Source organism: Myotis yumanensis, unplaced genomic scaffold (genome assembly GCF_028538775.1).
Source record: "Myotis yumanensis isolate MYYU_CA2020_CCGP unplaced genomic scaffold, mMyoYum1.0.hap1 SCAF_4, whole genome shotgun sequence".
Taxonomy (NCBI): domain Eukaryota; kingdom Metazoa; phylum Chordata; class Mammalia; order Chiroptera; family Vespertilionidae; genus Myotis; species Myotis yumanensis.
Genome location: NW_027223755.1, coordinates 93,546,151 through 93,565,358, shown reverse-complemented (window position 1 = coordinate 93,565,358; position 19,208 = coordinate 93,546,151). Strand labels below are relative to the sequence as shown.

The window sequence follows — 19,208 nt, the reverse complement described above, 5'->3', positions numbered from 1 at the left end:
GTCTATATAAGCCAGCTCCCCTATGATTCTGGAAGCACACTTTTCTTTTTCACCTGAGACTGAGGGTTGCATTTCCCCAGTGGAGCTGAAACACTGAAGATGTCTCTCACTGCAGCATAGCAGACTGGCGAAGGCCAGAGCTGACTGCGCAGCGCAAAACAGACCCCTGAGGAGCGGAGCAGATCTCTCTACCAGAGAGGGACCTGTGTGCTGCTTTCAAAGCCCTGCTTTGTATTGCAATTGAACTGTTTTGCACTGAATAAAGTTTGCTTCTTCACCACACCCCCAAACTGGGGATTCCTGTTGGTGTTGAGTTGGTGCCAAAGACCATTGGTTGACAAAGCCAATAAGATTTTTAAAATTTGCTCATCTGACGTTTGTTTTTTTTTATACCAACAATGGGACCAATTGGCATATGTTCCTCCTGCTGTGATACTAGTAGTGCATGACTTTCGTCTTCTGCCAAAAACTTTCAACCTGAATCTGATCACGAGGGGTGGGGCAATTAAACAAAGATGATGGGATATTCTATAAAACCATTGGCCTGAACTATTCAAATTTATTAACCTCACAAAGACAAAACACGTAGCCAGGGGAGGGAAGGGGCAGGGAGGAGGGCTGTACTGGATTAAAAGACTAAAGACCCATTGGCTAATAATTTTGCACCAATGGTAAGTTTCTTGGTTATCAAGATGGTGTGGAGGTCATGTAAGATAACGCCTTTGTTCCTAGGAGATACATGCGTAAGTATTTGATATTTGCAGCAGTTTCAATGCGGAGAGTAATAATAAAACAGCTCTAGGCTCCCCGCACAAGGTTCGCGCGTGCGCACTGCTCTCTTCCCGACGCAGCGGGAGGGTCAGATTGAGTGCCACGAGCCGGAAATACGCAATGGGGGTTCCGGTGCCGCGCAGGTTCCGGCGACTAAGGCGGCAAAATGGAGGAGACGCCTCACAGTGAGCGCGCGGGAGGGGCATGGGTGGCGGGGCTGGAAGACAGGAGCCGCTCTAACTGTGATTCTGTCTCCGCGCAGACTGCCCCGGAACCGGCAGCGCCCAGGCCGGCCGAGGGACCGCCTGTCAGGGGTGCCCTAACCAGCGGCTGTGCGCTTCAGGCGCCGGCGAGGCTCCGGACCCAGGTAAGGAAGGGGCAAGCTCTGCACGGGACGTAAAAGGCGTGAGCCGGAAGAGGCGGCGCTTATGGCGAACCTGGGCGGGGACGGTGGGCGTGACTTAAAGGATGCGTTGCAGGTACGGGGCTGGAGGAGGCGGGGCTTGGTGGTGAAGTCCGTGCGGGGGTGGGGGGGAGGCGACGAGGGGCGGGACTTGAGGAATGAATGACAGAGGGGCATTGCCTTTAAAAGGCGAGGACCGAGGAACGTGGCCGGCTGCAGTGGAGCCTAAGGATTGGTCACTTGCCTGAAGTCAAAAGGAGTCTTAAGGGCGGGGCACGGGAGAAGTTGGCTGGGTTGGGGGGTGTGGCCAGAAGTTTGAGTGACAGTGACTGGTCTGGAAGAGGCCACCAGCGATGGGATAGGCCGATGGTTGGCAAACTCATTGGTCAACAGAGCCAAATATCAACAGTATGATTGAAATTTCTTTTGAGAGCCAGATTTTTTAAACTTAAACTATATAGGTAGGTACATTGTTATTAACTTAATTAGGGTACTCCTAAGATGGCCTTTGCTAAAAACGTCCTCAATCTGAGGGGTCGACCTCAGCGAACGTACCCCCACTTCTTCTAACACCACTTCTTCAAAATAGACTCGCCCAGGCGGAAAACCGACAAAGTTTCAGTCGCACTGTATGTGCGCGCCTGCACGTAGTATTTTGTGGAAGAGCCACACTCAAGGGGCCAAAGAGCCGCATGTGGCTCTCGAACCACAGTTTGCCGACCACTGGGATAGGCTATAAACTTTGAAGTCAGGGAGCTTGGGCTTACATCCTGGCGTCCTCAGCTACTTTCTTTGGATAGAATTTCTTCCTTTTGAGGAGTGATTCTTCCATTCATTCAACAGAAATATGTGTTAATCGCCTCCTAGGCACAGTGCTGGTGCTGGGGATATAGCTGTGAAAGAGAGAGGTGGCTGCTCTAGGGGATTTTAGTTTAGTAGGGGAGACCCACAGTAAACAAGCAAGCAAGCAATAAGTCACAGCAATAAGCACTTAGGGGGTCACATTGGAGAGTGGGGAGGACTCTGGAACATAAAAGGCAGGAAGCTGGGAGAAGAATTTTGAAGGAGTCAAAGAGAGACTTGGGTTTGATCTGTAGTTCCCTCAAAAACAGTATTGACCTTGAGCAAGAGTCTTAACCTTTTTTTCTGAGCCTCTATTTCCTTGTCAGTAATGGGGGAGAAAATTAGTTACCTCGCAGTGTTGTTTCAAGGGCTTGAAAGAAGGTGAAGTCCTGAAAAGCACGGCAAATGTCTAATAAGTGACAGTCATCAGTGACGGGTACTTACCAAGTGCCTGCTGTTTGTCAGGTTTCTCATCCTGGGCATTACTGACTTTTGCAGCTGGACAGTTGTGTGTGCTGAGGGCTGTCCTCAGCATTGTCCGACATTTAGCGGCATCCCTGGCCTCTACCTACTACGTGCCAGGAGCACCCCTTCCTTGTGACAACTAAAAATGTCCTCAAACATTGCCAGATGTCCCCTGGCAGATTTTGCCCCCAGTTTGAGAATCATTACTACACTCATGCACCAAATAATAATATTTAGATCAGCGATAGACTGTATAGGTGACAGTGGTCCCATGAGATTTTAAGGGAGCTGAAAAATTCCTATCAGCTAGTGACGGGTCTGTCCTAACTTTATAGTGCAGAGCATTCCTCAGATGTTTGTGGTGATGTCGGTGTGAATAAACCTATGTCATATAAAAGTACAGCACATATAATTATATACAGCACATAATACTTGATAATAAACTATTATGTTAATTGGCTTATATATTTACTATTGTATATTATACTTATCATTATTTTAAATGTACTCTTTCTACTTAATGAGAGTTTGCTGTAAAACAGTATGCTGTGTTATACTGAGAGCTGCCTCATACATCTCATGTTTATCTTTTGATTACATCATCTTCTCTGGTGCCTGATTTAATCTCGTGCTGTTTCATACAGTAGCATGCTGTATAGTCTTGTAACCTAGGAGCAGTGGGCCATATCGTATAGCCTAGGTGTATAATAGGCTCAGCCATCTAGGTTGTGTGAGTGCTTTTTAGGACAAAATTGCCTAATGACACGTTTGTCAGAATGTATCCCTGTTGTTAAGTGGTGTATGACTGTATATTCATAGCTCTGTAATGGAGCCGGGAATAAGGTGGTGAACGCTTCAGGACAGAGTCTCACCCTTGTGGAGCTTATATTCTAGTAAGGGATGACAAATAAATCAATAAGAAAATGTCAGGTGTGATAATAGCCCTGTTTTCTTTATAGCACTTATTACTACCATTGACTAGGTCAGTGATGGCAAACCTTTTGAGCTCGGCGTGTCAGCATTTTGAAAAACCCTAACTTAACTCTGGTGCCGTGTCACATATAGAAATTTTTTGATATTTGCAACCATAGTAAAACAAAGACTTATATTTTTGATATTTATTTTATATATTTAAATGCCATTGAACAAAGAAAAATCAACCAAAAAAATGAGTTCGCGTGTCACCTCTGACACACGTGTCATAGGTTCGCCAGCACTGGCCTAGGTGGTATTTCACACACAATCCCTTCCAGCCCATTGGAAGAGTGACATTTGGGATTTAGTTGGAGGATGTCATCCCCTGAATTGCTTTCTTTGCAGCCATAGAGGAAATCAAAGAGAAAATGAAGACCGTGAAACACAAAATCTTGGTGTTGTCTGGGAAAGGCGGCGTTGGGAAAAGCACGTTCAGCGCCCACCTTGCTCACGCCCTAGCGGAGGATGAAAACACGCAGGTAGGGGAACACTGGGGAGAGGCTCCTGTCTGAGGGTTCATGATGGCTTGTGGAGAACTGGCTCCTTAGACAAAGCCAAACTGGCCTCTTTGATCCCTGCAGAGAAGACGAGGAAACACGTAGCAGACAAGCAATGAAAGCTTTCATTGGATGCTCTAGTAGTGAAGATGGATAACAGGTGTACATTTCTCTTGGCATGCTGGTTATTTATTACATCAAGTTCAGATTTCCTTCTCATGATTAGCTCCTTTCTGCCTTTTTCTAGGGCAGGGGTCTACAAACTATAGCTCATGGCCAAAACGAGCCCATCTCTTGTCTTTTTATGGCCTGTGAGTTAAGAATGATTTTTACATTTATAAATGGTTGCTTTTCTTTTCTTTTCTTTTCTTTTCTTATTATTGTTATTATTTTTGTTATTTGGGGTTTATTTTTGCTTGTTTTTATTATTACTTTTTAATCCTCACCTAAGGATATGTTGTTGTTGTTTTTCTTGATTTTTAGAGAGAGAGAAAAATATCAATGTGAGAGAGAAACATCATGTGAGAGAGAAACATCAACAGTTGCCTCCCTTATGCACGCTCCAACCAGAGATTGAACCCACGACCTAGGTATGTGCCCTGACTGGGAACTGAACCCACATTGGAGTACCAGACGATGCTCCAATCAACTGAACCACCTGGCCAGAGCTGTTTGTTTTTAAATGGTTGCTTTTAAATCTATATATATAAAAGCTTAAGCGACCTTTACAACCAGTTGACCGAACAACCTGTCGACCAATCGCTATGACATGCACTGACCACCAGGGGGCAGACACTCTGCAGGAGCTGCCCCCTGGTGTTCAGTGCGCTCCCACAGCAACCTCCTGTGGTCCCTCCCCCTGGCCGGCTGCCCCGATGGCCCTGATTGCGGTCCAGGCCAAGGAACCCTACCTGTGCATGAATTCGTGTACTGGGCCTCTAGTTGTTACATAAGTGCCTACATAATATCTGTAATTTTGCCCACAAAGCTTAAAATGTTTTCTGTCTGGCCCTTGAAGAAAACACTTGGTGTGCTGTATATATTTCACAAAACAATAAAAAATTCATCAAACCTCAAAAAAACCCCAAAAAACTTGCTGACCCCTGTACTGGGCCACAAACATATGCCCAGGTACACAAAGGAGCAGGAAAACTCAAAGTACCCAGTGCTGCTCTCTGGATTTCAGCCTTAATAAAAGGTATGGTGGAGCAAGTAAGAAAAAAAATACTTTTTCCCAAAAGGCCAAATGGAAATTTGCAGTACCTGTGATTTTTAAAATACATTATTTACTGGGACTCATGGTAATTTTGCATTGACCTTAGAAAATGATCCCAATATTCACTTTATCATTTTATATCTAATAAAACCATGACAATTGCGTTTTTCAGTTTTGTTTTGTTTTGTTTTAACACAGGTCACATTCTAAAATGACCTGTTGTTTCCAAAATGAAATTTTGCCCAAAATTCCAATGAAAGAAACCTGGACACCCCAGAACTGTAGAGTGGCATGGGTGTCTCTAAAACCCAGCCTCCGCTGTGGTGACCCCTGAAATGAGAGACCTCGTGAGAACTTGTGAGTTGGCACTGTGTGCGCTCTGGGGTAGAGAACTTGCTAGTCACTATTTCAGTTGCCAACTAAATGCTGTTTTCTCCATCAGAGCACTTTCTGGGGCCTGCAGAAGAGCTCTGTGTAATGTGGAAACAATCTTATTTTGTTTGTGTTGAAAGCCATTTCAGTTCTTTCCATGGTCTTTGTGTGTACCTTCTTTCATGCATTGTTTTATTTCTGAACATTACTTTTCTAACATTTTGAATATTGAAAGTTATTTTTATATATGAGGGCTAACACTTTCACTTCAACTTTCTTTTCTTACTTGTTGACAAATGGCCCTTTACTTTTGTTTGACTTTTTTAGAAAGTAAGATAGTTCTAGAGCAGTGGTTCTCAACCTTGGCTGCACATTAGAATCACCTGGGAATCTTTTTAAAATCCTGATTTCTGGGCCTCATCCTCCGGAAATTGTTTCTTTGTTATGGGGTGGGGCCACAACATTAGTAACAAAGAAACAGAATTTGTGGAGGATGAGGCCCAGAAATCAGGATTTTAAAAAGATTCCCAGGTGATTCTAATGTGCAGCCAAGGTTGAGAACCACTGTTCTAGAGGGACTGCAGAGGTATATTTATTATTGAAATTTCAAAACTGCCACATGTTGCCTACTATATTTTAAAACTCTAAAAGCTGGACAAATTTCAGTACTTTCTATTTGTGTGAGATAATCCATTCTACCTCAGTGAGCAATAGCACCCTAAGACCTTACTATGATAAAGGCTTTATTTCCTCCACAAAAATAAACTAAAAACAATAAAGCCAGCTACAGTGGGCAAGGGGATCAAGCCACCATTCTGATATGCCCTCAACATACAAACACGTACACACACGCAGTGGCCCCCAAGACACCTCACCAGTATCTAAGAACTCCAGAAATATGTTTTTTTAAGTCATTGGATTACAAAATTAGAGTTTGCTTCAGGAGTCGGCAAACATTTCATGTCAAGAGCCAGATGGCAAATATTTTAGGCTTTGCCAGCCATACAGTTTCTGTAGCAACTATCCAGTCTGCCCTTAAACAACCTATACACCACAAGCATGTCTGTGTTCTAATAAAACTTTATTGTTACTGAAAGTTGAATTTCACATAATTGTTACAACGTGACAAAAGTATTCTTTTTATCTTTATTTTTCCAGACCTCTAAAAATATAACAACCACTTTTAGCTTGTGGGCTGTACAAAAACAGGTGGCAGGCTGGATTTGGCCCCAGGGTGTAGTTTGCTGGGCCCTGGTTTGTTTTTTAACACCAGACGCACCTGTGCTGGCTGGGGAAGAACTTCTTTGCAGGACTGGAACCTTGGGCAGGGCACAGCCTCCCTGGGACAGTGAAGTGGCTGGACTACGTGATCTGTGAAGCTCCGTGTTCCTGTCAGGCATTAGGGCTCTGAATTCCGCCTTATCCCTCATTTCTGTTCTGATCATTTTATAACCCATGGAGCTGCTGTCACTGGCTGTACGTGGCTGACGTGGGCTTCTCTAGAATCTGGTGTCTGCCATCAAGATGTTCTCTAGGGATTTGGGGAAAAGGAGAGACGACTGGGCTTGGAGAAGGTGGCATCAGGACTGTGATGGCGACTGATGGATGGGGGAGGGGAACCAAGGCACAGAGGTGGGACTGCCAGGCAGACATGGAGAGGCAGGCAGTCTGGGGGACTGCTCCTGGGAAGGGGCCAAGGCTGAGGCTGAGCCAGACCTGTGCTTTAGGAGCACCACGTGACAGCCAGCGAGTGTGTGGTTGAGTACCGTGAGAGGGCGAAGCCGTGTCTCCAGGACAGGCCCCGAGGGTCCAAACTAGGGCAGGGATTGGAGCAACGGCAGGAAACAAATGAGGGCAAAGTTGGGGAGATAGAGCAGAACCTCCCAACTTTTGGAGGAGAGAGGAGTTGGAACTCTAATTGAGCATTTGAGGTGCAGTCTAGTGTGGTGGCCAAGAGCACAGGCCCTAGAGTCACCCAGCCCCACCCACACCACTGCTGTGACCTCGGGTAGGTAAAATGGACGCAGGCTGAGTGAGATGATACATGTAAACGTAAAGTGCTTAACAGGGTACCTGACATACAGTAAGTGCTCAGTAAGTGTCCTTGATAGCGATCATTATTGTTACTTTATTCCGCTAACTGAAATAGGGGGGTGATGAAATTTTTGCTTCAGTGATAATGATTTATAGCCTACCCAAACAGTGCTGAGCAGATTCAAAACATGTTTGTCATTTCGTTCTTCTATCCATCACCAATCTCTTGCCATTTGAGGGTCAAATTTGTAGGTCCAGTTGGCTAGCCGAGAAATCTGTTTTCTCACGGTCCAGGTTACCCAGAGTAATCGTGGCTTCTTGAAGCTGTTGGGCATATTCTTCTCAGCTCTCTGGAGGTGGGCTCTCGCCAGGCCAGTTGCAAGTAACCACTTGTGAATCAACAGCTGTTTACATAGAATTACGCTTCCATATAATTATGTTCAGAAAGCCCCACTGCACACACGTCTAGACCTTGCAGTAGACTGAAGGAAAGCACACCATCCGGTGTGGAAATAGGGCTAGATGAGCTGAATTTCTTTATGCAGCGGTGCTTTTTAAAAACGTCAGTACTTGGGAAAGTGTCGCTTTCCAAAAGGTGCCCAGTGTGGGCATATAGTAGATGCTCAGGGTGTCTTGCAGATTGCACTCCAGGCTCACACATTCCTCCCTGCCCTGAATTGAGCAGGATGGTGGGAAGCACCCTGTCCCTTTTCTAACCCTGAGCAAGGCTGTTCGTGTCTGACTCAAGGCAGGCAGGTATCTGACAACTCGTTTGCAAAGGGCTTTGCATCAGGAGGCAGCAGCATTGGGAAGCTCCTGACCAATCACAGACTGGGAAATGTGCAAGTTGTGGTGAAGGGAGGCGGAGGAGCCCAGCCTCTGACATCAAAAGCTCTCACGCCATCCTTCCACCACAAGTCACCAGCTTCCCTAAATCACCACTTCATCATCTTGCTTTGTGCTCTAAAAGATGAACTTGACCATTAAAAGGTCCACGCTAGGTGCGTGAGGCCTGTTGAGTTTTTAGGCCCATCTGTGGGGTTTGTAGACTCTAAAGCTAGAAGGGCCCTAACAGTCTCCCTAAACACTTGTTTCACAGCTCAGCAGCTCAGACGGACGGGGCTGGGAGAGGAGCAGCAATGTGTATGAGGTGACAGCCCGTGCCAAGTTAGGACTAGACTCCACTTCCCATGACCTCTTCTTTTTTGTGTGTTTAATTTTCCTTAATTTTTCTTAAAGCCCCTAAGTTCTGTGGCTTCCAGGAAGTATCAGAGAAACGGAAGTGCCATTTCAGTACACTTTGTAAAGCAGCACCTAGACGCACACACCACTGCCAACACCCCAGCGGCTCCGCATGCCCGACCATGATGGCCTGGCCTCCTCCGCACCTGGGGGCTGAGACGGAGCTTTAAGGCACTTGTCTCTTGTGGCTCAGTGGCACAGAGCACGGACATAAGGAGCCCCCACACTGGGCACAGCCCTGGCCCAAGTGGCCACCTCTTAGGGCAGTGGTTCCCAAATTTATTTGGTCTACCGCCCCCTTTCCAGAAAAAATATTACTCAGCCCCTGGAAATTAATTTTTTAAAAATTTTAATAGCAGTTACTCATCGCCCCAAATGCACCTGTGGCCATCACCGCCCCCCTGGATCGCTGCAGCGCCCACCGGGGGGCGGTAGCGCCCACATTGGGAATCACTGTCTTAGGGGGAAGTTTGGATCCTGACCACTGTACCACTTTGTGGGTGGGAGAGGTGTGGCAAGGCTTCCTCTTCCCCTCAGGCTTCCAGCACCTTCTGCAGAGGCCCTGGTGCGAATGACCAGGCACGTTTCTCTCAGCAAGGGTTCTGTGGCTTAACTTGAGCAGAAAGTGAATGAATTGGATGGATACTGAGGATAGTGAGGATAGGGACAGAATCGACAGGAGGTTTGGAAGGGACAGGACACAGGACCACTGGAGATCTGGACAGCATGGACGTGACCTGCCACAGGAGTGAGTGCAAGCAGTCTGTTCTTGCGTCCTTGCGTAATTGCACTCATGATTCACTCCCTTGGTTGTGGGGAGTTTCGTGCCTCAAAAGGAAACATTAAATTGTTCCCAGAAGAACATGGCTACTGTGCTGGAAACCGAAGAGAATTGATGCAAGTCTCTATTAGGGGGTGGTGATAGTATGATTTCTTAAATCGTGAGGTTGTGATGTAAAATGTCTGTGGATCACGAACACACATCAGTCCCCAAGTGTCAGGACCTAGAAAGTTGGCACGGTCGGGTTGTCAAGTTGTGTCATTCTGTTGCACTCCTTGCTTAGCCCAGCAGAGGGCGCCTGGGGTAACCGGCTGATCTGTATGAAAAGCTTTCCTACCCAGGGTCTGAGAGCAGGTGAGGAAGTAGGAGGTTGGTGTTGGTTGAGAGCCTTGAAGAAGGAAGCAAGAAGCGAATTTGGGCAAGTTAAAAAGTTACCCAGAGATGCTGCACTTTGCATGCAGCACATTAGAGGTTTCCAGATGAATATTAGCCGCCTTTCAGAGTTCCCGAAGGCCGGTTCACACCTCATCCACCTCAGGGAAAGCAGGGCGTTTGGCGTGGAAGGAGTCATCCCCGGCTGTGCTTACCACTAGCAAAGAGGTTTTCTAGCTTTCCTTCTTCTTTTCAGTTTCTTTTCTGGAAGCTGAGCCGAGGCTATCACTAGCCTTCGGGATCACAGGGCAACGGGGTTTGGTCAGAGCTCAGCTCCTTGCCAGGCCCCCTGGGGTAGTGGAGAGAGCCCTGGCTTTGGGGTCAGAGACCTTGATTTATGTCCCAGCTCTGTCCTGGCTCACTGAACAGGTCATGGCATCCCCGAACCTTAGTTTCCTCTTCTGTAACACAGAGATAATGATACCCACCCCCAGGCACATGGTCAGGGCCAAGTAAACAGTGCCAAGGCCTGAATTTCCACGTGACCTGACACCCAGGTCCATAGGAGCACCTCGAGCCAGGTCAGTCTGGGCGGGAGGGAGGGAGTCCGTGCTGACGCACTTTGCCAAGCTCTCTTTGGGAGCCTTGACTGTGTCCGTGGCTGGAAGATAAGTGCTGTAACTCTTCCTCATGAGGTTCTACTTGGTCCATGTTTGACCCAGTTTCTTTCCTCTTCTCCCCTCCTCTTTTTCCTCTAACCCGATTCCCCTCCCAACTGTGTGTCTGCAGGATTGTACTTTCAGTCATGTCACAGCTCTGGTCTCTTCTTGTTCCCCAGGTTGCTCTTCTAGACATCGATATATGTGGGCCGTCCATTCCCAAGATAATGGGATTGGAAGGAGAACAGGTAAGAGGTGTGTTATAAAATGCAGTGGAGTGGTCTCTTACAGCAAACTACTGTGCTGAGCTACTCAGCCTAAACAGGATTAGCACAGCCCATGTATTTTTACACGGACATGATAAAACCAGGTAAATGTTTGCTAATCCATCTGTCTACTTCAACAATAACTGTGAATTGAGGCGGGGGGGGGGGGGGGTGGATTATTTATAAAGTTCATCTAAACCATTAAAGAAGTGTTGGTTTCGATGCCTTCTCAGAGGGGAAGGGAAACAGCAAGTAAAATGCAGAAGTAAGACACGGAAGCTTAGCTGACTGGGAAAGCCAGACCAGAGTTGGCTGGGGGCTTGTACCCTGGAAGCAAGGGAATATTTCTGCCCTGTGGTTACCTCTGGGGAACTGAGACTGTGAAGTGGGAGAGTGACGTGGGGTGGGCGGGGCCACAGTGGTCTGAGCAGGTGCTGGTCTCTCCCTTCCGAGCTGCAAGAAGCAAGCCCAGGAAGGCTTCCCTCCCCCTGGGCAGTGCCTGGAATCTGGCTGGAGGGCTGGGCTGGGCTGGGAGCGTCAAGAATGGTTCAGTCTTATTTAAGTGCTGGCACTGTTCTGTGTACTGGGATCCAGTGGTGAGCAAGGCAGATACAGACCCTGGCCCTCATGGGAAGGGACAGACGATAGATAATAGAAAACTAAAGCAGGGTGAGGCAGCAGACAGCATGGAGAAGGGCAGGCATGGGAGCTGCTCTTTGGGAAGGTTTTTTTAAAAAAATTGGATAAGTAGGAATGAATTTATTTTTTTATGTATATACTATTATATGTATCTATTATTTTATATGCATATTATTATATGTATATATTATTTTTAGAGAGAGGGGATGGAAGAGGGAAAGAGAGAGAGAGAAACATTGATGTGAGAGTGAAACATCAGTTGGCTGCCTCCTGCACACCCTCTACCGGGGATCAAGCCTGCAACCCCAGTATGTGCCCTGACCAGGCATTGAACCAGCAACTTTTCAGTGCACAGGATGACACTCCAACCGACTGAGCCGCACCAGCCAGGGCACAAATGGTTTTGTTGTGTTGTTGTTGTTTTTTTAATGAGACTTCCAAGCTCGACACAAAGGACCACATGTCACATGATTGCACTCCTGTGACTGTCTGAAACAGGCAGCGTGCAGAGACAGTAGATCTGTGGTCACCTCGTTCTGGAGGGAAGTGTCAGGATTGGGGGTGATGGGAGAGGTGCAGGGTGTCCTCTAGGGTTGATTGTGGTGGTGGATGTACGATCATGTGACTACCCTGAAAGCCGTTGAACTCTGCGCTTTCAGTAGGTGCATTGTACGCTATGTGACTGATGTCTCCAGAGAGCTGTTTTAGAAAGCAAGACTTCATTAAGAAAAGCAGACTTTCCGTGTTGGCTCCTTTGCTGCTCTGATTTCTAAGATTGACATGTCATTGGGAGTTTCTTAAGTTCTAACTTCGGAACAGGTGGTGCAAAGTTGAGCCCTGGCTATTGATGAGCACCCATGACGGAGAGTCCATCATGACGTCCCCCAGGGAGCCTCTCCCTGTCACCTTCCTCCCAGTGCTTGCTCCCGGGGGACAGCAGGCCCCAGCTGAAGCTCAGGCCACGGGCAGGGCGGTGCTGTGTCACCTGACTCACTCACCGTACTTTCTTCACTTCCGGACTTGGAGGGGTACCCCCGCTGCTCCACAGTTACTGCATTTTCTCAGTAACCCACAGGCAATTTCTGTCACTCTTTGAAAATACCTCAGACCCGAAATTATATTTGACTTGGGTAACGGGTTCCCTGACTAGATGTTATCTAAGCAGTTTCAAAACAGCCCAATTTCACAGGGGAAAGGATATTGAATTATCACTTTCATTAACCAGCACACCCCCCCCACCCCCGCAGCTGTTCACTTCCTATTAAGCATTAAGTAGTGGCATTTTAGATTAATTCTATTTTGTAAAATTGTCTTCTTGCTGCGCAAAATGTGTCTATGAAGGGTGACCAGGGCGCGGGATTCACAAGTGACTCGATGCCCGTGTTCACACAGGTGCACCAGAGTGGCTCGGGCTGGTCTCCAGTGGTGAGTGCTCACGTTTTTGCCTTATTTTCAAAGGAGTGGAGTTGGGCCATGTATGCATAGTGGGTATGCGGTGGCTGGCAACACTGTTCTCAGCCCGCCTGCGCATCAGTCAGCAAGCATTTCCCCGGGCACGTTTCTAGCGCAAGCCTCCACTGAGACCAGGGCTTGGCAGACCGCTTCTGTCGAGTCAGACAGTGGCCATTTTCTGTTTGTGGGCCATACCTTCTCCATCACTGTAGCTCACAAGCAGGAATATGTAAATGAATGACCATGGCTGTATTCCAGTGAAAGTTCATGTACAAAAGCAGATGGTGGGTCAGGTGTGGCCCAGGGGCCCCAGCCCAGCCCAGGCTCAGCCAGTTGAGGACATGATGCTCATTTATTTCAGCCAAGTCGCCTGTCATTGTGGCTGAGGGCCAATGATACCTCTTTCCATCCCACCATATGGTACCCTTTTCGCCCTCAGAATGATTTGAGGGTTCAAAGAGTGCATGTACTCATAGATCACAGTAATATTACCCCCAAAGGGTTTTTTTCAGCCCGACGAGACATAAGGAAGTGCCTTGTGCTGTGGCTTTAAGTAAAATGTCTCTTGCCTCATCCTCTCCAGTTCCTGGAAGACAACCTGGGGGTGATGTCAGTGGGTTTCTTACTCAGCAGCCCCGACGACGCTGTCATCTGGAGAGGACCCAAGAAGAACGGTTTGTGGCCCGCTCTCTGTCTGTCGCTCTCCCAGGAAGGACTGCTCGGGCTCCCCTGCGCCCCTGCTGTCGGGGCCCCGCGGCAGGATTTTTAAGCGTCCAGTTGCCTCTGTCGTCACTGGTTGAAGAAATACCAGTTTTTGTCTTACAGCTTTTATTATCTATTGTGGGTTTTTTTTTCTCCTGAAAACCTGTATAACCCTGAAATTATCCATATTTATTGTGGTTTCGTAGTGGCTTATTTGTGTCAGAGAGAGAAGTGTCTGAACTGAAATCGATACCAGCTTGAGTGGGCACTGAGGCTTAGGCAGAGTCCTCAAACTCGGCCCTGGGACATGGGGGGCCGTAGTAGTGAGGGGAGGGGTGGACAGTGCTCCACACCAGGGATGTCAGGGGCAGCCTGGTCTCTACGCTGGATGCCAGCAGCACGCCCTCCCTCGGCGTGGCAGCCACCAATGTCTCCAGACGTTGCCAGACGCCATGGCTGAGAGTCTGCGCGTGAGGGTCCCAGACTTTCTGTGGAGCCCCCAGCCCAGCCTGGGGAAAGGGAGGCCTGGCCTCAGTGCGGTCCCTCCTCTCAGGCATGATCAAGCAGTTCCTCCGCGATGTGGACTGGGGAGAGGTCGACTACCTCATCGTGGACACCCCCCCTGGGACGTCGGACGAGCACCTCTCAGTTGTCCAGTACCTGGCCGCTGCGCACATCGACGGCGCCGTGATCATCACCACCCCTCAGGTGACCGAGTGCGGAGGGAGCTGGGTGGGGACTGTGCCGCCCAAAAGCTTTCTTCCTCGCAGACTCCGAGACCCTGGTCTGCCAAGGGCCCTTCGGGACGAGCAGCCCTGCTTTGTCTCTGCAGAAACCCCGTTTATGTTTGGTCCGGGCATTTGCGTTTTACAAATAAGCATTCCACAGTTGGTTTTTTTGGTCCAGCAATAGTTCAGAATTGCCTTTTAATTTCCTCTCACAAAGCCAGCGAGAGCGATGGTGCTATTGCAATTCAGATGGTCTGCCATGGTCACCTCACTCTTACCACGCTCATGCATCAAGCCCGCAGTCTGCAGGGCCCCCTCACTCGCATTGCAGGACAGTTTGGAACTCTCCCCAGTTTTCCACAGCACCCGCCCGGGCGTAGGCGGGGATTTCTGGGGAAGCTGCTGCAGGCCTTGCCAGCTCCTCGTGTACCAGTCACAGAGGCTGTGCCACAGGGCTCTGAGGAACCCCCACTGGGTAAGTCCGGAGGCAATGAATGCATCAGGCCTGGGTTGTGCTTTATCATTGCCGCTGATCTTAAGCGTCCCAAGAAACCAACAGCTGGTTCTCTTCAGTTATGCTTCTCACAATATTCTTCCCCACTCCTAAGGAAGCAGGGTAACGAGGCTTGGTCTGCCTCTGAATCAGGCAGCCCGGCCCCATCCTTCACCAAGCCCTCACTGAGCAGTCACTACATGCAGGCCCTGGGCCGGGCACCAGGGCAATAAAACATACCGGTCCCCCCTCATGGCCCATGTGGTCACCAAGGAACGTGGGCGCTGCACATATGGGCACACGCAGGATGCTGTCCGTAGTGTGACAGGATTCATGTCTTCGGATCACTTTGGTTCCCTGTGCAGAGAGATGTTGGGGGCATGAGGAGCAAGACACCACTTGGGTGGCTAGAGGCCACCTGGGCACTGGCCCGCTGGAGGTGGAGAGAAGATGGATTGTTCCCAATGTAATTACTAGAAGGAAACAGTCTGGCTGGAATGCACCACCCGGGATGTTGATGGCGGGGAAGGTTTTCCGTGTGTGGAGGAAAGGGCCTGTGAGAAGTCCCTGTACTTCCCGCTCAGGTGTGCTGTGAACATAAAGCTGCTCTAAAAAGAAAGTCTATTAGCAAAAGTCTAGTTGGCGCAAAGGCGGCTTCTCCATGCCACATTTGTTGTGAATGGAAACATGGAGTCCCTGAGGGATCAGGAAGAGGAGACGGACCAACAGGTGCTGGCCCTTCCCCGGGAAGCCATGGGGAGCAGGCACGCGCCACGTGTGCCCTTTGTATAGAGCCTGTCTGGACAATGTCACTTCGGGCTGTGGACACCCACTTTCTCAGAGCCCTTCACATCGGGCACCGCAGGCTTTACAGGACACCACGGAGAGAACCAGAGGCGCAATGAGATGCAGTCAGAGCCGGTTTACGCTCCAGCTACATGCCTGCACCCAGCCTCACAGAGGCCTAGAGCCAAACGTGTGCTTCTGGAGAGTAGGCGACTCGAGCTGTGATCCTTCGGGAGCCGTGACTGTCAGTCACACCTTAGTGCTGAGGACATGTGTCTGCAACAACATTAACCGGGGAATGGGGGTAAGGGGGTGGGGGTGGGGGGGGTACTAAGCAATGATCATACTCAGTACTCACACCGTGAAATATACATGCAGAGTTCAGAAGTGAATTTTAAGTGATCCAAAGATCTTATTTCCTTTCTGTCCACAAAGTTGTTTGTCTTCATCATAATCTAGATCAGAGGTCAGCAAACTTTTTCTGTGAAGGCCCAGATAGTACATATTTTAGCCTTTGGGGATCATGTGGTCCTTGTCCTAGCCACTCAGCTGTACCACTGTAGGGTGGAAGCTACTGGAGACAGTATGTAAAGAACGGGCATGGCTGGGTTTCAGAAGAACTTGACAAATAGGCAGCCAGCCAGGTTTCGACACAGACCTAATTCCCCAGCCTCTGAATGAAAAATAGTGCACACTTTGGCTCAGCATAGTATGTTGAAAAGAAAGTAAACATTGGGACATGCTAGTTGGGGGAGGAGGAGGGCGTAGGGGGATACATGGTGATGGAAGGAGACCTGACAGGGTAGTGAACACACAATACAGTGTAGAGATGATGTGTTGTGGAATTGCACGCCTGAACCTGTTTAATTTTGTTAACTAGTGTCACTTCAATAAATCCAAAAAAAGGAAAAAAAAGATGCTAAAAGGTCACTTTTCTGTAGACTCATTATATATTTGATGTTTGGCTGTGCGGGTTCATTCTTTCTGGGTTTTGTGGGAAATGAATAATGCCTAGGACAGGGCTTAGCACACGGTCGGCACTAAGGTACTCATTGGATAAACGGCTCACCTCCCTAAGCTTTCTGAGGGCGAGCCACTGCATTGCAGCCGTCCCTCGACCACACACATTCTCTTTCTTGTACTTTGACTTTCAAACAACTGGTCTTTTGAACCGTGATAGGAGGTGTCCCTGCAGGATGTCCGGAAAGAAATCAGCTTCTGTCACAAGGTGAAGCTGCCCATCATCGGGGTGGTGGAGAACATGAGCGGCTTCGTCTGCCCCAAGTGCAAGGTGAGTGCTGACCAGCCCCTTCCGCGGGTCTCTGTGAAACCGGATGCTTTCCCCGTTGTTTCCAGAAGTGGGATCACAGTGACAATGCTGCACTGTTGGCTGAATGGAAAGTCTTTGGTAGTTAGTGCTTCACGTTCAGAAGGGACGTTTTTGAAAACTTCCTTTAAAATGTGGTCCAGTCTTGTGATCCTGAAACAAAGTCATGATTCTCCCCCCATTTACTTTGCCTCACAGAAAGAGTCTCAGATATTCCCGCCCACAACGGGGGGTGCAGAGGCCATGTGCCAGGACCTGAAGATACCGCTCCTCGGCAAAGTGCCCCTGGACCCGCACATAGGTGAGTGAGTCTCCACGCCCGGTTCCGTTGCTCAGTGGGGCCTTCATACACCGGGGCCCGGCCCCTGGACTACCTCTAGGAGCTCCTCCTGCAATGGAGAGAGGCAGTGAACCAGGCGGGCAGGTAGCCAGGGGAGCAGGCAGACCTCAGGTAGCAGGGCTGGTTGAGGTGGGGCTGGAAGAGTGGAGGAGAGATTGGTCAGGGCGATGCCGGGTGCAGGGAGAGCACTAGGAAATGAACAAGGGTCCCTTAGGGGACAGTTCTGGGACCTGTGCTTCCCAGACCTGGTTCTGCTGCCGTGAACTCCGGCGGGCTTCCCGAGCTGCTTCCACACGTTCCTACGGGAGCTCCACCTCTGTGCCCCCTCACCTGGGCTCCTCCCCCGCTCGGGTTTCCCTGTCCCGTGGGGGAGTCAAGGAAATGACAGTTCCAGGTTGGCCTCACCAGGGCCCACTGAGATTGGGGAGCAGCTGTGGGTGGGGAATCACTGAGCCTGCTTCTCCAGCAGTGCTCAGCATCTGGGGGCAGGGGCAGAAACACTGACCGCAGGGGTCTATGCAGGAATGGGGGTGGGCAGACAGGTGGAGGAGGCGAGAAGGCCTTGCGCCCACTGGGGCAGGCCCCCTGCATTTGTTCGCCGGGACACTGGGTTGACATGAGGTCCTAGAGGCAACCTGCATATCCACAGGAGGACACCGGGGTGGACAGTCTTATGAAAGATTTGCAGACAGATTGATGCTGATGTGGAATGACCTTCAGGATGCGAGTATACATGGAAAAAGCAGTGGCAGAACATGTGTATCATACGCTGCCATTCATTTTTTTTTAAGTATATGGGTGCGTGTGCATATACGTGCCACGTATATATGCACATACAGTTTCTAGAAAGACATCTGAAACACTGATAGCCTCACCTTTTATGGTACGTTTTCCTCCATGTGCATTCATTATCTTTTTACTCAAAAGAACTAATTAATCTTTGAAAACTCAGTCCCTGGGTCCACCCAAGAGCTGCTGAATCGGTCCAGTGTGGGGCCCTGGAACCTGCATTGCCACACCACCCAGATGAATTGTAGGCGCACACACACGGAACACCCTGGGCCAGGGAGGGCCCCTGTGGATGGAGGGAGGCAGGGGGTCCTCTGAGGCCCTGCCATTCTTTCTTGGCGTCGTTCCTTATGAATGCAGCAGGTTCAGGAGCTTCCTAATGTCACAGGCACAGAAAGAGCCCCAAGGCCATGTTGCCACTTGGTTTTCTTCAGGGATTTAATTCCCTTTCATTTGTTTCTTTAAGGGAAGAGTTGTGATGAAGGACGGTCTTTTTTGGTTGACACGCCGGATTCACCAGCTACGGTAGCCTACAGAAGTATCATTCAAAGTAAGTGTTCATGTGAGCCTTGTGAATCCAGGTGGCTGTGGGGCCAGGGGGTGACATAAACGAGCAGAGTGGGCTGGGTGTGAGGAGAGCCTTGAGGATCATAAGTGGTCACTGCCTCGTAGCCTCGGCTGGGCATTCAGGCCAGTGCGGTGGGGTCTGGGATGACCTGGAGAGCGCCCCCCTCAACCCAGGGGCTGGGAGTCTCTGAGAAACCTGTCAGGACGTCAATATTGTGGGCTAAGTCAGAGTGTAAAAGACACAGTGAGGGTGGATTTTTACGGCATAGAAAATGCATCTCGGTAAAGCTGTCCAAAGAAAATTAAGAAGAAAAGACACAAGGCCTAGTGAGCCACACCAAACTCACGTGCAGCTCCAGTTCCCAACCGGCAGCCAAGGCGACAGTCGTCAAAGGCCTACAGTCTGGTTTGTGCGGGGCTTTCTGCCTAGTGAAGTGGTGTTGGGGAAGTAACATCACTCCCAGGCTCTGAAGAATGAACCGAGGACGG

At 49.2% G+C, this 19,208-nt stretch overlaps 1 protein-coding gene across 5 annotated transcripts in view; it reads left to right on the top strand.

Annotated features, from left to right (window-relative positions):
• The first annotated feature begins 907 nt into the window (after positions 1 to 907).
• NUBP1 (NUBP iron-sulfur cluster assembly factor 1, cytosolic) overlaps positions 908 to 19,208 on the top strand; it is a 39,521-nt gene continuing 21,220 nt past the window's right edge. For all 5 annotated transcript variants that reach the window (XR_011471258.1, XR_011471257.1, XR_011471256.1 and 2 more), the window contains exons 1-10: positions 908 to 956; positions 1,034 to 1,138; positions 3,803 to 3,936; positions 10,810 to 10,878; positions 12,928 to 12,960; positions 13,571 to 13,661; positions 14,243 to 14,397; positions 16,877 to 16,987; positions 17,222 to 17,324; positions 18,619 to 18,702. Coding sequence is in view for 2 of the 5 variants with exons in the window: in XM_070412986.1 (XP_070269087.1) it covers positions 938 to 956; positions 1,034 to 1,138; positions 3,803 to 3,936; positions 10,810 to 10,878; positions 12,928 to 12,960; positions 13,571 to 13,661; positions 14,243 to 14,397; positions 16,877 to 16,987; positions 17,222 to 17,324; positions 18,619 to 18,702 (904 nt within the window). In the remaining 3 variants the exon portion in view is untranslated. The remainder of the gene's footprint in view (positions 957 to 1,033; positions 1,139 to 3,802; positions 3,937 to 10,809; positions 10,879 to 12,927; positions 12,961 to 13,570; positions 13,662 to 14,242; positions 14,398 to 16,876; positions 16,988 to 17,221; positions 17,325 to 18,618; positions 18,703 to 19,208) is intronic.